Source organism: Lacerta agilis, chromosome 1 (assembly GCF_009819535.1).
Source record: "Lacerta agilis isolate rLacAgi1 chromosome 1, rLacAgi1.pri, whole genome shotgun sequence".
In the NCBI taxonomy this organism is placed as follows: domain Eukaryota; kingdom Metazoa; phylum Chordata; class Lepidosauria; order Squamata; family Lacertidae; genus Lacerta; species Lacerta agilis.
The window spans coordinates 7972582-7989745 of record NC_046312.1 but is presented as its reverse complement, the minus strand read 5'-3'; the positions used below and the strand labels follow the sequence as shown (position 1 = coordinate 7989745).

Sequence of the window (17164 nt, the reverse complement as noted above, 5' to 3'; positions counted from 1 at the left end):
TCAAATCCACCCTGTTCAGCATTAAGCCTTTTAAACCAACTTTGACTGCTGGACCCACTCTTGGTCTACTCTGCTCAATCTGCTGGAGCCTGTCTTCACATGCAGGGGAAATCCCTAATTCACTGAGGGTTTGAGATCCATCAGCTCCCCTCACCTTAGATAGGCAGCCGGTTAGAGCCATTTCCTGGCGTGTGGCCACCGTCGCATGCTGACAGCTTCTAGGAGCCACAGGTGAGACCTCAGCGCAGGGTAGCTTTATAGTGGCCATGGCAAACTTAACATTAGCAACCTTGACGGTACCCAATTGCCTTTAAATGTTTTACTCAAAATATTTGTAGATTTTTTTTTAATGGCCAAAATATCTTTTGGATTTTAGTTTAAATTTTATTTTTTTAAACATGTTGACGTTTGGTCCCCTGGGCTCTTTCGGGAGGAAGGGGCAGGAGGATAGAAATGGCACACATGCAGTAAGTACATAAATAAATAAACTAAGTGGGTAGGGATTTAGCTTGAGCACCATGAGCCCCGGAAGGGAGAATCCAGCACAGACCTTAAAGGATGATATTCGGTTGCCGGACAGGTTTAATTTTTCTATATTTGCACTGGGATCCAAGCGATATCCTAAAAAGAAAACAACAGAAGAAAATAACAACGTGTGACAGGGCTTGTTCCTGTTCCAACACTCTCTTCTTAGCTGCATTCCAAGGACTCCTGGCCAACTGTAATACGGGCAGATCTACACCATCCATTTAAAGCACATTCAACACCCATGGAATCCTGGGAACCGTAGTCTGTCAAGGATGCTGGGCACTGTAGCTTCGCGAGCGTGGAACTACAGTTCCCAGGATTCTTTGGGAGAAGAGAGGCACTTTAGCTGTAGGGTCTGCCCTACGGAAGGGCCTGTGCTGATGCGCTGAAACAACACCTAACAGGTACATGCCTAATGCATGTGTGACTGTCGCATCCTGCTCTGAGAACAGTAGCTGTGTTTGCCCGTGTCGCCGCAAATACGAGTCCTGTCACACATTAAAGACTCACAAATTATTACATAAGTTTTCGTGGACCAGAATCCTCTTTATTGGATTTTTAAAAATTCATTTATTTATTGAATTCATATACAGTACCGCCCTATACCTGCAGGTCTCAGGGTGGTTCGCAGGATGGATTTAAGTGCACTCCTTAGTACCTGCAGCCAAGGATCACACCACATTGCCATATAAAGTGGACTCTCATCCACAAAATGTCTTATGCCATAAGGCAGTTGTGAGTCTTCAAGGAGCCACCAAAACCAGGGCAGGACAACCCACAGACATTTCCAAAGCCTTGACAGGTGCAAAGCAGAAGGAGTGGGAAGTATCCAACTTTCTTCTCATATCCCATTATTTCCACTGGGAAGGAGAATGCACCAGCTTCTCATTCTTTTAAGGCAGTGTAGGGAGCTGGATGTTGTTCAACTAAAACTCCCATCATCTGCTCAATTTGACTAGAGCCAATGAGAGACAGGAGTCCAGCAATGTTTGCTAAGAAGAATTTAGAAGAGTATTGAAGGTAAAGGGACCCCTGACCATTGGGTCCAGTCGCGGACAACTCTGGGGTTGCGGCGCTCATCTCGCTTTACTGGCCGAGGGAGCCGGCGCACAGCTTCCGGGTCATGTGGCCAGCATGACTAAGCCGCTTTCTGGCGAACCAGAGCTGCGCACGGAAACGCCGTTTACCTTCCCGCCAGAGCAGTACCTATTTATCTACTTGCACTGCGTGCTTTCAAACTGCTAGGTTGGCAGGAGCAGGGACCAAGCAACGGGAGCCCACCCCATCGCGGGAATTCGAACCGCCGACCTTCTGATCGGCAAGCCCACTATAACAAAGAAAGGCACATGCGTTCCATCTTTAGCCTGAGCAGCAAACGATGGTGCAGAAACCGCTGAGTGGGCTTTGGAGAGTCCCCAGTCTCTTCTTGCCTTTGCCTCAATGGTTCTAGAGCACAGCAGCTTTCCTCTTCTCTCCCAGTATCATTTACAAAACTGCCCAGATTCCCACTTGTCCTCTATACTTTCCGCAACTACGTATATGGAATTTTGAAAACAGCTGTGCAGAAACGTGTCTCGACATTTTAAAAAGCATCACCTACCAATCTTGCCAATTAAATTCCCCGCGAGATTGACATCCTTCAACTTCTGCAGCGTACTCAGCCCCTGTAAACATTTGTAAGGAACAGACCTCAGGGTCACAGAATACCTCAAAGCTTTAATAAATATAGGGTTATTCCTGTCGGGAGACAGTGCTGATCACAGAATGATGAGGTTTTTAATCAATCAAGTTTAGTTCTTCAGACATGACATGTGCCAACTTACGTTAGCAGAACAAACGCTTTTGGAAATGTTAACATCAAATTGCACATCTAATATGCCGTGATAAATAAATTCTGTGGCACTTCTAAAAGTAGCAAGTGGGCTCCAGCCCAGAAAAGCTTATCGATAAAAAAATCTCTTAAGTCTTTACGGTGCCACATGACCCTTTGATAACAACTTTCAGAGGGACAACAAAGAGTCTAGGTGTTTCTCTACCTCTTCACTAGTGCTCTTGGGCTTAAATGTAGTCTAATGGCTTTCCTTAAAAAATTCCTGGGTGTGAGAATCCTCAGTTATAGGCCCATAGTCTCCCCCTGCTACTGAACCACAGTTCACTGGGTTTTCTGGAAAGACAGAATGACAATTTTAAAAATCAGCTGAAGGGCACAATCGTATATACCGGTATGTCTACCCAGAAGTAAAGGTAAAGGACCCCTGGACGGTTACAGGTAAGTCCAGTCAAAGTCGACTATGAGGTTGCAGCGCTCATATCGCTTTTCGTTTGTCCACAGCTTTCTGGGTCATGTGGCCAGCAGGACTAAACTGCTTCTGGTGCAACAGAAACACCAAGATGGAAACCAGAGCACACGGAAACACTGTTTACCTTCCCGCCACAGTGGTACCTATTTATCTACTTGCACTGGTGTGCTTTCGAACTGCTAGGTTGGCAGGAGCTAGGACAGAGCAACGGGAGCTCAGGGATTGGATCCGCCGACCTCAGAAGTAAGCACCATTCAGCTGAATGGGATTTACTCCAAGGTAACTGTGTATGTGATTATATTGCATTTATATTACACCTTGCATTTATATGGCACCTTTTCTTCCATCATGGAACCCAAGGCAATCTAATTGTGCTTCATGGAAAGCCACTAATCCAAAGCACAAACCAGACCTAGGACTCCTTAGCTTAAGCAAACTGGTGCCCCCATGTGCCTTCAGACCGTACCCTGAGAGTCTGTAAACTACATGGCTGCAATCTGAATAAGCCTCCCTAAGTGAAAAACATTATCTTGGGGTGTGCTCCCCCCCCCCCACTGACTGAACACAGACCATGGATTTGTCCACTCCCGAGCCCCCAAGAATTGCCAACAAGATTGAGATTTGTAAAATACACATGTCCAAGTTTCTGGCTCTGGTAAGCAGGTCTGGTATTATTTCAAAAACCTGGAAAGCTTGTCTGACCCAGAGATGACAGTGGGGAAAAACGAGGCAAAGCCTCTCTCAAGAGTAAAAAGGTAAAGGACCCCTGACAGTTAAGTCCAGTCGCAGACAACTCTGGGGTTGCGGCGCTCATCTCGCTTTACAGGCCAAGGGAGCCGGCGTTTGCCTGCAGACAGTTTTTTCCGGGTCAGGTGGCCAGCATGACTGGCGCAATGTAACACCGAGACCAGAGCAGTACATGGAAACGCTGTTTACCTTCCTGCCGGAGCAGTACCTATTTATCTACTCACACTTTTGGCGTGCTTTCGAACTGCTAGGTTGACAGGAGCAGTTGGGAACTCACCCCGTCACGGGGATTCAAACCGCCGACCTTCTGATCGGCAAGAGGCTCAGTAGTTTTTGACTGTTCTGTGTCTAGCCAAGATTGCATTGTTATGCAAGGACCTTATGCAGCTGTCACACACATTGCTCAGCAAGTTCCAGATCATTTAGCACACCTACAATTGAAATGAAGCTTCTCAACACTACCTGGGCAAACAGGACACAGGAGATGAATGTTGGCTGGGCCATCCCTGAATTGAATTTACTGGATTTATATCCCTTCTTTTCACCCAAGGAGCTTAAAACGGTGTGCATTAGGGCTAGGCGATTTCTCGATAAATCATTCAAAACCGGTTTGAAGTCCATATCATGATATTAATTTCGTAATTTTTGACCTGGAAATATATGGTGTGGGCGGGTTGGTGGGTGTGCTATGCAAATATCACAATGTGGGGGAAACCGTGAAGCCAACCAAAGCCTCTACAGAGCTCCATCCTTATATCAGACATTGGGATATATCAGTATATCACGATGTTTAGCTGGTGATATATCGCAAAGTTGAAAAGCACATATAGCCCAGCCCTGCACTTTGCCTCTATGTAATTCCATCCTTATTTCAGACATTGTGATATATCGATATATCACGATGTTCAGCTGGTGATATATCGTGGTGTTGAAAACCAGGTATCGCCCAGCCCTAGTGTGCGGGGTTCCTTCCTTTCTCATTTAATCCTTACAACCCTGTGAGGAAGGTCTAGAGGCAGTGAGTGGCCCAAGGTCACTCAGTGAGCTTCATGGCTGAGTGGGGATTTGAACAATGGTCTCCCTGGTCCTAGTCCAAACTCTAAACGTTCTACTGCACTGGCTCCCAAGGACACCTATTTGAAGGTGCTTGTGGCATCACTGTGATAACATGCACAAATTGTCCTGCCCCAACCAGAAGAGTCAGACAGGAATTAATGGCCAAAACAAACAAACAAAACCCCAAGCTCACCTCTATTTCTCTAATCTGGTTCCCATTAAGCCAAACAACTTCCAGCTTTGTCAGCTTCTCCAGATTCTCAATAGTTGAAATCATGTTGCAGTAGAGGTAAAGCTTTTGCAACAAAGCACATCTTTGCAAACCATCAATCTTCTGAAAAAAAGGGAGCGTGCGCATAGCTGTCAAGTTTCGGATTTGAAAATAAGGGATCAGCAGTCTCACCTATCCTGGGGACAGTCACATGTCAGTGGTGGGCGGAGCCAGAAGCAAAAGTGGGCGGAGCATCAATGTAAACTCCAAGCGGCCTCGGGCTCGGAGCGGAGCAAAGAGGAGGGCAGCCAGCAAAGAGGAGGGCAGCCATGTGCTCCACGCGATGGAGCCCCATCGTCTTTTTGTCTGATCCCATCAAAACAGGACAGGAAGCAGCAGCTGCTCAAAGGCAGCCAGGCTCCGCCCACCAGCTAACCCTATTGGCCGGCTGAGGGGCTCGGCAGCAACGGATAGGGGCTGATGCAGGGGGAGAAATACACCCCCCTGTAAGCATGGGAAACGGCTCCCACTTGCTTTGAGGGCTGAGGCTTTTCTCTCCAAGTAGGTGAGGTCTTCCCACCCAGTCCCTGGCCAGCAGGGGAGGAGCTGCTTCCATTAAAAACGGGAAATTTAAGGGAAATAAAAAATAAGGGAGAGCACCAGGAAACTGCTTGAAATAAGGGAGAATCCCGGGGGAAACGGAATACTTGACAGCACTGAGCGTGCGTCATTCTTAAGCACCAACCAAAAAAGGGGGGGGAAAGTGCACACTTGAGTAAAATTACCTTGTCAGGGGAAATCCCACCAATCGCAGGCCCACAAAAGATGTTCCAGCCAGCCAATCAGACATGTTCTTTTCCAGGAAACTCAGTTCCCTTACCCTTTTCACCCCCTCAGCCCACCCCCTGCACACACTCCTGGACTTCAAAACGAGAGGGAAAGCCAGCGGGTGAAGGGCCCATCCACACTTCCTTGCCCACTGGAAAATAAAAGGCTAAAATAAAAGCCTATTAAGCCCACTTACTGTCAAGCAGCATTCGGCCACCCATAGCTCTTTAAGTACCAGGCAGTACTGCAGATCAGAAATCTCTTGGATGGCCTGTCTGACGAGAACCAGCCTCGTTAAATTGGGGAAATGTGACAGGCCTACTATTCTGGGGTAGCCGGAGAAAAACATCTCCAGGCTCCTCACCGAAGATCCCTCTAGGTCAATTCTGTCATAAGACAGTCCATTACAGGTACACTGGAAGAAGAGAGATAGAGACAACCACTGTTACTGACCTCCTTCTACATGATGTTTAGTCAAGCACATGCCAAAATGTGTCATTGCTGTCTTTGGCTATGTTTCTAGCACCAACTTTCTTCTGATCACAACAAACTTACAACAGCTACTCAGTAACTGAGGGCAGGAAGCTCCGAAGCCATCTAGCTTTCTGGTCTTTTATGCTAGGATTGGCCACGGGCAGCCCAACCTGGCCTTCACATATCAGAATATCATGGTGAGATCTACAGACGAAGGGCAGTTTACAAATGAATTAAATAATATAATGTGATCACAAATGACCTCCCACCGCTCTTAAGCATCTCAGCCACTTTTCTCCCAAAGCGGAGACAATCAGAAGGCTTAGCAGCCCCTTAATTGTGTGAGCAACAAGTGAGGTTCTGCCATCTTTCTCCCATGATGCTCCTCAGCTGTTCACAAACCTTGTGTGTCAGACGGATAGAGTCCAGTGGGAATTAGCAGCCAAGGCTGAATTTAACCCAAACTACTGTTGTGCTTAATTCTAGGGGAGCCATTTGTGAGGACCTTTCGCACCTTCCTTGGAGACCACAAACACACACACACACACACACAAAATTTCCCATGTGATGGGCCATCCCAACAGCACAATGTAAGAGGACCTCTGGTAAAGCAGTTCACACAGGGCTGGTGTTAGTGCAAATCAAAGTTTACACTGTTTATAAGAGTGGGCAGTATTGAGTGGATATCACAGGCAGTTTCTGTCAAATTGGCTCTCTGCCTTTTAGGTACAATTTTTTGGGCGTGTGCTGCCACCTACTGAACACAAATAAACATCCATAGGAAGGAGCATCCTGGTTCCCCAGCTTGTGACTTCCTGCCCACAGATTGTCTTGCCAGAGTGGTGCATGCTTTAGTTAACTCCCGCTTGGACTACTGCAATGCGCTCTACATGGGGCTACCTTTGAAGGTGACTTGGAAACTATATCTAATCCAGAATGCAGCAGCTGGACTGGTGACTGGGAGTGGCCGCCAGGACCATATATAACACCAGTCCTAAAGAATCTTCACTGGCTCCTGGCATGTTTCCGAGCACAATTCAAAGTGTTGGTGCTGGCCTTTGAAGTCCTAAATGGCCTCGGCCCAGTATACCTGAAGGAGCATCTCCACCCCCAGCACTTAGCCTGGACACTGAGGTCCTATTCGGAGGGTCTTCTGCTGGTTCCCTCACTGCAAGAAGCCAAGTTACAGGGAACCAGGCAGGGGGCCTTCTCGGTAGTGGCACCCGCCCTGTGGAACACCCTCCCACCAGATGTCAAAGAGAACAACAACTACCAGACTTTTAGGAGACACCTGAAAGCAGCCCTGTTTAGGGAAGCTTTTAATGTTTAATAGATTATTGTATTTTAATATTCTGTTGGAAGCCGCCCAGAGTGGCTGGAGAAACCCAGCCAGATGGGCGGGGTATAAATAAATTATTATTCTTATTCTTATTCTTATTCTTATTCTTATTCTTATTATTAAGGCTGATCGCCGAAGAAGCAAAGTTACAGGGAACCAGGCAGAGGGCCTTCTCGGTAGTGGCACCTTCCCTGTGGATGTCAAGGAGATAAAGAACTATACAACTTTTAGAAGACATCTGTATCAGGAAGTTTTAGTTAGTTTTTTTTTTTTTAAAATAAAAATGCTTTATTTTAATGTTTCAAATTATAATACATACACATATTTCCGACAAAACATACACAACCTACATACATTTTTCAACATCTTAAAAACCAAACACTCCATCATACTTTCCTTATCTTCATCACACTTAGTTTGAGCCAAAAGGGCACTTCTAATGTTTCTTAGATGAAGGTCAAAGTACCCTAGACCTCAATCACATTCAGAAAAAAAACACAGTCAAATAAAATATGATCAACTATACAATCAATTACAATAATAAATCAAAGAGTTACCAGCTCTTTAACTATTTCTTCGGAAGGAGTCTGGTTTTGATTATCACTTTGGATCATCTTCTGAGCATTGCAGCTTAATGGTCATAGCACAGGATCTAGACAAGAGAACAGCAAAATAATTATCTGCTGAGAAACCGGACACATAAATGTCAAAGCCACTGATCTTAGAATAAACGGGAAAGACAGTGATCAATAATGTTAACTTCCAGAGACATCACCTTGATAGGCCCACATGAAACAGTCTACAGAACCAAGAGAAAAATTATGTATTTCAGGTTTGGGAAAGCCTGTTTCTTTAGATAACACAAAAGTGAGGACATGGGGGAGAATCTCATCTCCCCTCCTGTCCCATCCGATTTTGTGCCAGTTCACATGTTCTCAGTTCCAGTTCCAGAAGCTGGCAAAGCCTGTGAGTCAAAGACAGTGGGGAATCAGTGTGGAAGAATAATTGGGAGGGGAACGGAACGGTTGTGGCTCAAATGTCCACAAGTCCTGTGGTTCTGCTTCACCTGGGTGCACCCAGGGGATGGGGGATGATCTCCAGGCATCCTGCATGTGTCAGAGAGGACCAAGCAGCTACCTTTATACATGCAGGGAGCTCTGTTCATGTGGAGAGTTGATTCCCAGCTTTCCCATCCCCAGGGTGGTGAGGGAGGTGGTAGAGGGGGAGGAGGGGGAGGGGAAGGACCATGTGGTATATATTGCCACACCACTCCTATTTACATCTGGAGAGAGGAGCTTCTGGGGCTTCCTGCAGGCCCCCAAAAGATGAACCATTTCCACTGGATCTCCTGGTATTTCTACATTTAGTTGGAAAGAGCTGCAGGGACACTAAAATTGGATCAGGCAGAGGTAGGAGGGGGCGGTGTTAACCTTTCTGCCCTATTCTATTTCCTCAGTCTAAGGTCACATATGCACCATACATTTAAAGCACATGGCTCCCTCCTCCATTTTTTTTAATATTAAGCCATATAAACAATAGTTAAATGAATAGGAATAGGAATAGGAATAATTTATTATTGGCCAAGTACATTTTCCAACATACTTGGAATTTGTTTCGGCTACATTGCAATGTAAACATACAGACACTGTTCCTCTCACAATACAAAGAAGCAAAGAAACCCCGCCCATATTTTACCTCCCCTTAAGCTATACAACTACGAATTTAACAATTTAATGGCACAAGGGAAAAAACTATTCTTGTGCCTGGCCGATTTTGTATATGAAGTCCTGTAGCGACGTCCAGATGGAAGTAAATCAAGCAGATGATGACCGGGATGTAAAGGATCTGCTACAATTCTCTCTGCTCTCTTCCTAACTCGGGTAGCATAAATTGTCTCTATTGAAGGCAAGCTAACACCAATTACCCTTTCTGCAATTCTTACAGCTCGTTGGAGCTTTTTCTTGTCTCTCTTGGAGGCTGTACCATACCAAGCTGTTATAGAATTACAGAGAACAGTTTCAATGATGCCTCTGTAGAATTGGATCAACACCTCCTGGGACAATTTAAATTTCCTTAGTTGACGCAGGAAATACAGCCTCTGGTGGACCTTTTTAATAATACTATTGATGTTGCTTGACCAATTTAAGTTATAAGAAATTATAGAGCCCAGGAACTTAAAGGACTCTACTATTACAACCATGTTACCAAGAATGGAAAATGGTGGCAGGATACGCAGGACTCCATAGCAACTCCCAACCTCTGGAATTCTCCACCTCATAAAGTGCACCTGTCTCTTCCATTGCTGTATTTTGATGATCAGACTTTTTCATACATTCCCCCCCAAAAACTAGGCTATTATGTGTACCCTCCCCACTGTTAAATATTTATGTGTGTGTGCATATACGGAGATTTTGATTATTTGCATTGTGTTTTACTGTTTTTTGATTATATTCCAAGTATTCACAACTTCGGGGACCATGGGGAACAAAAAGCAGCATAAGAATAAATAATGATTTAATGAAAAACAGGAGAGAATTCAAACACACGGGGTTGGACTAGATGACCCTTGGGCTCCCTTCCAGTTCTACAATTCTCTGACTCTACGGTGTCAGATACACCTCTTCGGGGAGGGAGTTGCACAGCTTAGGAGCTGCCACAGAGAAGGCCCTATATTTCCTTCCAGTTTGCTTCCAGTGGATTTGAAGACACTGTTAAACACACATAGCACAGCGTCCAAGGATGTGAGATGCAAAATTCCTCACTGAAATGTCACACACAAAAACACCTGGTGACCTCAGGCACACAACTATTTCCCCTTGCCCCCCCCCTCCACCAAAGAAATCTGCAATACAGAAATAACAGTGACACACCCAAAAGGCTGTATGTTATCACTATTATTAATAATGCTAAAATTTGCAGTACATGGCAAACCTGGAAAGAACTTTAAAACAACAATATTCCAAAAGAACTCCCATTAAACAATCCAAAACAAAGGAGCATTCCTTAACAATATATTATGATTCCACACCTACAATCACTGACACGGGTCACAATCTCCATTCATTCCGTCCCCTTCCGCTTGCTTCCAGCCAACTCAAACCTGAGGGTTTTGTTTTATATTTTATAAGGCCGTTACAAATTCCTTTAAGCAGCAAACTAAATCCCATCTTGGCTGTGAGCACAGTTGCAACCATGGAAAGGCAGCGATAGAAATAAAATGAGGTATGGACGCAGGTGTGGAAATCCGGTTTCAGGGGACACTAAAAAAAAAAAAAATGCCCCCAAAGTGCAGCAAAAATGCCCACCTTCTTTTCTACAACAGCTGCAATCCTAACCCCACTTACCCAGGAGTAACATCCACTGAAATCAAAAGGGCTTGCCTCGGAGTAGACATTTTAAAGTTTATTTTACTTATTTATTACATCTGTATGCTGCCCTTCATCGGAAGTTCACAACACGTAAAGAAAACAGAAAATACGCAACACAGCAAAAGCAAAACAAGCCAGTAACCCCACATGGCCAGGACTGTGCTGCAGCACCTCAGTTTTGTTTTGGTTTTTTTTTTTAAGAAACAGTGGGTTAAAGCGGGGTAACTAATCCGGGGTAAGAAATTTCATGCATGCTCTCCTAAGTTGCGGCGAGAAGCAACCCCTCTTTGCATAGGGCAAGGAACAGGATGTGCAATGCAGCTACCCCATGGGAAGGGGAAATAGAAACAGGGTTAACAGCGAGGTCAGTCCCTTCCCTCTCTCGGGCGGGGTGCCAGATATGGGGGAGGGAGGAGGTGCAAGGCAGTTGCTTAGCAACGGCAGGTAACCCACTCCTCCTCCCTGGCAGCAGCTCAACCTACCTGGAGCCCAGAGAGATGCTGGCTGAAGCGAGGCCGGGCTGTGTATAGTGAGCGGGCCCTGCCGTCGCCTAGGCAACACTCCTCCTCTCTCCCCGCCCGCTGCCTAGCAGCAGCCAACCAGCGTCGAGAGGGAGGCAGGGGCGTGTGTGGCGTCACGGGATTCCACGCGCAGACTGGAAGGAATGAATGGAGCGGCGGGGAGGAGCTTCCATTCAACCTCGCTCGCCGCTCTCGCCCGAAAGGGCGCGGTCTTACCTGAGTCTTGCGGGACAGGTGTTCCGGGGCGGGTGGGTTTGAAGGTCTGGAGCAGGTTCATTAAGAGGGAAAGGCAGGCAAGGTTGCAATGGGGGTTGTTTGCTTTGTTTTTGCTCCCAGGTAAAATAATAATAATAATTTATTATATCTTTATTTGTTTATACACCGTCTCCCTCCCCCAAAAAAGCGGGACTCAAGGCGGCTTCCAAGCAAAAGCAAGACTCGCTAAAAACAGACATAAAAACGAAAAAACAAGCATGCATTAATAGAATTAAAACTGCATACATTGATAAAATCTCAGGCTGCAGCCTCAGGCAATTTCCCCCCATTTTATTTTTGTGGCAAAAAATGGGTTATTAAGAATAAACCACAAAACTCAAAGTGGTTTACAAAGAGGATGAAGATATGCTACTATGCCTAGATTAAAAATATGAAGTATACAATATAAAATATAAATATAATAATTTAGTAAATATAGAATCAATAATGTAAGTGAGGAGATATTTGGAATGCAAGATCTTACAGATACTGTATTAGAAGGAAGTCAAGTTGGAGGGGGAGGGAAGTAAATGAGTGAAAATTAATCAATGGAGTTAGAAGGTATTAGAAATGAAGGGGAAATGGGAATTGGTGGTGGGACAAAGGGATAAGAATGTGAAATGAGTAATACAATGCATTGTACGGATATAAGGTGTAATATGTAATGTAATAGATTGTAATACAAAATTAATTTTTAAAAAACTGCATACATCTATAAAATCTTAGGCAGCCTCAGGCAATTTTTCCCCATTTTATTTTTGTGGCAAAACAATTGGTTATTAAGAATAAACCACAAAACTCAAAAGTGATTTACAAAGAGGATAAAGTGATAAGAACAGAAGCCAGCACTGGCGTCCTTCACCAGCCTTGCACCTTCTTCCATACTGCCTCGGACAGTCACCGATAGCCTTATTTTCCTCCATGATTTTGTGTCGTCCTCTTTTACAGGCGCCCATGTTGGTGCTTATCACCGCCTGCCATGGGAGCAAATTCCATTGTTAAAATACTTCTTCACACAGCACATAATTAATTCTGTCTGTCCTGAATATTGCAGCATCCTGCTTCATAGGAAGACCCTGAATTGTAGTACAGTTGTACCGTGGTGGTTCTCAAACGCCTTGGTACTCAAACAGCTTGGAACCCAAACACTGAAAACCCAGAAGTAAGTTACAGATAGGTAGCCGTGTTGGTCTGCCATATTCAAAACAAAATAAAAAATAAAACAATTCCTTCCAGTAGCCCCTTAGAGACCAACTAAGTTTGTTCTTAGTATGAGCTTGCATGCACACGAAAGCTCATACCAAGAACAAACTTAGTTGGTCTCTAAGGCACTACTGGAAGGAATTTTTTATTTTATTTTTTTTGACCAGAAGTAAGTGTTATGGTTTGCAAACATTTTTGGGAAGCCAAACGTGCTCCATTTTGAGTGTTATGTTTCCTATTTGAGTGCTATACTTCCTTTTTGAGTGTTATGTTGAGTTCTGTCTGTTTTTGCTATTTATTTTGCGTTTTTGTTTTTGCAGCTTTTGTTTTTGTGACTGTGTGGAACCCAGTTCAGCTACTGATTGATTGTGTGACTGCAGTACATAATTTATTGCTTTCATTTTATGGATCAGTGATCTCGTTAGATAGTGAAATTCATGTTAAATTGCTGTTTTAGGGGTTGTTTTTAAAAGTCTGGAACGGATCAATCCATGTTGCATTAATTTCTATGGGAAAGCGCGCCTTGGTTTTGGAACGCTTTGGTTTTGGAACAGACTTCCGGAACGGATTAAGTTTGAGAGTCAAGGTACCACTGTATTATGAAGAAGAAAAATGTCTCTCTAGCCACTTTATTCACACTATGCATCATTTTACACACCTCTATCATGTCCCCTTTTATACATCTCTCTTCCCCGCCCCCCAATTAAAAGGTCCCAACCGCTGCAACCTTTCCTCACTTCATCCCCTTGATCGATTTTGGTTGCCCCTCGAGGCAAGTTCTGGTCACTTAGCTGTGAGCATGTCCTGCTTAAGTTGGTAGGGTTTACTCTTGAGTAAGTGTGCATGGTTTTGGGCTGGTGGGAGTTGCTTTCCAAAATATCTGGAGGGCACCAGCTTGGGGAAGGCTGCTCAGGCAAAAACGACAGGCTCATCAGGAGTTCTTCCTCCCTTTAGATGTGAGAAGCAAAGCTAACCTGCACATTGCCTGGCAGTACTTTTACACATCACCAGATGTCACTGTTATTCACATATTGCATCTCCTGTCCATTTTCGTGATTTGCTTTGCAAGTTCCTCTATCCCTCCCTTATCAGTAAATCCTTTATTGTGCTCGTACTAAATTAGAGGTGCACAATTAATGCTTTGTAACCTTAGAAACGTATAGGGGACCTGTCCACTTTGCACCTGGTCATTCCTGGGGCGTCGCTGTGCTAGCATCGTGCTGGCCTGGGGCTGATGGGAGTTGAGGTCCAAAATAAGTGGAGGGCACCAGGTTGGCAAAGGTTGGTGCAGATGAATGAGACAATGGTGGGAATCAACATGTTCCATACAGTTTAGGCTTACCCGTTACACGGGGTTGGACTAGATGACCCTTGGGATCCTTTCCAATGCTACAATTCTTTTAAAATTTACTTTAAACGGAGTTTTATTAAAGCTTTATCATAATACCATATGATAAAAGAGACTGATCTTAATAAAAACAAGGAATGAAACAGAACAGAAAACACCAAGAGAAAAGGGGGGAAAATAGAAGAAAATAATAAAATAAAAATGAAAGGGATTTCTGATTTTTCCATCTGTCGGCTACATAAAAGAAATTATTCAAAATATTCACTCTAGAATGACACCCAACTGTTCTACTTTTTGTTAGGCAATATTTTCCCAAATAGATTAATTCGATTTTCCTTTTTATACCAAAAATCCAAATGGGGTTACAATTCTATGATTCTATGGTGCATCCCATCTTGGGCAAAGGTAATTTGGGGTTAGTTTTCGTAATACTATTTTATCTCAGAATTGTTTTCCGCAGCTAAAAAAGAACAAACCTATGATAAAGTAAAATACAGAAATTCTGCTATATATCCTTTGAAACCCTTTCATGTATCCTGGGGGTACGTGCACCACACTTCGGGGAGCAGTGCCGTAACAAATTAGTCTGAACTGAAAAAAATCAATCAGATTTCTTAGAATAAATCAAGGTGCAAATCAGCCACTGATTTTGCTTCTTGGGCCTGCTGTTAAGAGCATGCAAATTTAAAACACAGCTCAGTGTTATACAGGGGCTCTGAAACACAGTGGAACAGTGTCAGAAGAAAACAGCAGTAAGACCATTTTGAAAGAGAGAAAAGAGGGAGGCAAGCCCTTCCAGCATTATTAATGCCCACTTCCATCAATGGGAGATACTACATCCATTATGTTCCACTCTGCATTGGTCCTGAGAAGAAGCAAGCTCATGACTATAATTTAGTTTAGGTCTCCATTTCAGGGATGCTACCAGTGCAGCTGTTTCAAAACAAGACTTAGGTTGATCCCAAATGGCCACTGCATTTTGAGCCAGTTGAAGTTTCTGGTTCGTCTACAAGGGAAGCCCCATGCAGAGCGCATTGCAATAACCCAGTTCAGTGACCCACGCACTCCCTTTTTGCCCTGCACAGCTGACCACAGGAACCAAATGCAAACTCTCTTGCTTCTTGTTACAGGTAGGTAGCTGTGTTGGTCTGCCATAGTCAAAACAAAATAAAAATTCCTTCCAGTAGCACCTTAGAGACCAACTAAGTTTGTTCTTGGTATGAGCTTTCGTGTGCATGCACACTTCTTCAGATACACTGAAACAGAAGTCACCAGACCCTTATATATAGTGAGAGAGTGGGGAGGGGTATTACTCAGAAGGGTGGTGGGAATGGGTGATTGGCTGATAGGTGTGGGAAACCTGTTGGCGACAGTTAACGACTGCTTTTGTTGTTGTTCAGTCGTTCAGTCGTGTCCGACTCTTCATGACCCCATGGACCAGAGCACGCCAGGCACGCCTATCCTCCACTGCCTCTCGCAGTTTGGCCAAACTCATGCCAGTCGCTTCGAGAACACTGTCCAACCATCTCGTCCTCTGTCGTCCCCTTCTCCTTGCACCCTCCATCTTTCCCAACATCAGGGTCTTTTCCAGGGAGTCTTCTCTTCTCATGAGGTGGCCAAAGTACTGGAGTCTCAATTTCAGGATCTGCTACTGGAAGGAACTTCAGGATCTGCTACTGGAAGGAATTTTTTTTTAATTTTTAATTTTGTTTTCTCTTGCTTCTTGACATAGATATTCAGGTCCTGTGAGCCAGTGCACTAGCTGCAAAAAGGTTTGCTTTGTTATTGTTGTTTTTAATTTTGTCTGTACATTTATTAAACAAATTAAAAGGGTCAAGGTAAGGAGGTCAGGGCAGCTTCCCTTAAAAATGCACGGCTTGGAAAATATTTGGGCCATCTTATTTCCTCCCTGTTCAGAGTTCCCTTTGGCAGTTCTCGATCTCTTTTGAAGATGAAACAACAAAAATAGGCTGCCTAGTGTGGAACTCTGCAATCAGGTTTCTCAGACGAAACAGAATCTTAATTGACTTGTCTGTGCAGGGAAGGAAGATCCAGCTATAACCAGGCCTCCTCGGAGCGGCTTTCTTCCTGCTATCATGGTATCCACTAACACCGTTTACGGTAAAAGGTTGCTGCAAGATGGCTGCAGAGTGGTCTGCAGAATTGATTGCTTTTTGGCTGGGCTACAAAATCGGTACACAGTGGGGGAAGAAGGCAGATGGAGTAGGAAGTTCGGGAGCTCGAATGGAAAACTTGCCCAAAGCAACATTTTGAAACAATCGGGCAATTTATCCAGAGACTTCTGACCCCCCCCCCCCCGTTTGGAACTGACCACAGGGAACCTGTTGCATTCCAGATGTTGTTGAATGCCATCTCCCAATAGCCCCGCCAAGCATGGCTGATGGTCAAGGATGATGGGAGTTGTAGTTCAGCAATATCTAGAGGGCCAACAAATGTGGTTCCTTAACAGCCAAAATAGCCAAGTACATTCGCAAATAAATATTCTGTTTCCAGCACCAGCCTAGGCATTCCTCTGCCGTTTATTTGCAACATCTAATATCCAAAGGTATACTGCCTCTGTACATGGATGTTCCATGTAGCTACTCATCGTTAATAGTTATTGACAAGCTCATCCTCCACAAATGTGTTGAATCCCTTTTAAAAGCCACCTCAGCTGGCGGCCAAATAATTTTGAGAGGTTAAAAAAAAAAGTTTGATTCTTAGAATTGGAAATCACAGAAGACCCCAACAAAGGAAGATTGGACCAACAAATTAAATGAATATTTAACCTCGGCTAAATTAACAGCGGCAATAAGAAATTAGTCTAATCAAAAGTTAAAAAATGAATGGAAATATTATGAAGAGTATCTGGCAAAATACTGCTCAAAAAACAATATGCTAGTGTGCCTAGATTAAAATGTCAAGTATATAAAGTAGTGTTTAAAGGAAGGTAAAATAGTATCCCATAAAGGGGGGGGGAGGATAA

The 17164-nt window shown here is 44.2% G+C and overlaps 1 protein-coding gene across 1 annotated transcript in view; it reads right to left on the bottom strand.

Annotated features, from left to right (window-relative positions):
* LRRC9 (leucine rich repeat containing 9) overlaps nt 1-11383 on the bottom strand; it is a 64001-nt gene extending 52618 nt beyond the window's left edge. The window contains 6 exon segments of the mRNA XM_033172138.1: nt 551-621; nt 2129-2192; nt 4825-4965; nt 5867-6085; nt 8041-8135; nt 11334-11383. Coding sequence (XP_033028029.1) covers nt 551-621; nt 2129-2192; nt 4825-4965; nt 5867-6085; nt 8041-8097 — 552 coding nt within the window. The 5' untranslated portion in view covers nt 8098-8135; nt 11334-11383.
* Nucleotides 11384-17164: the final 5781 nt, after the last annotated feature.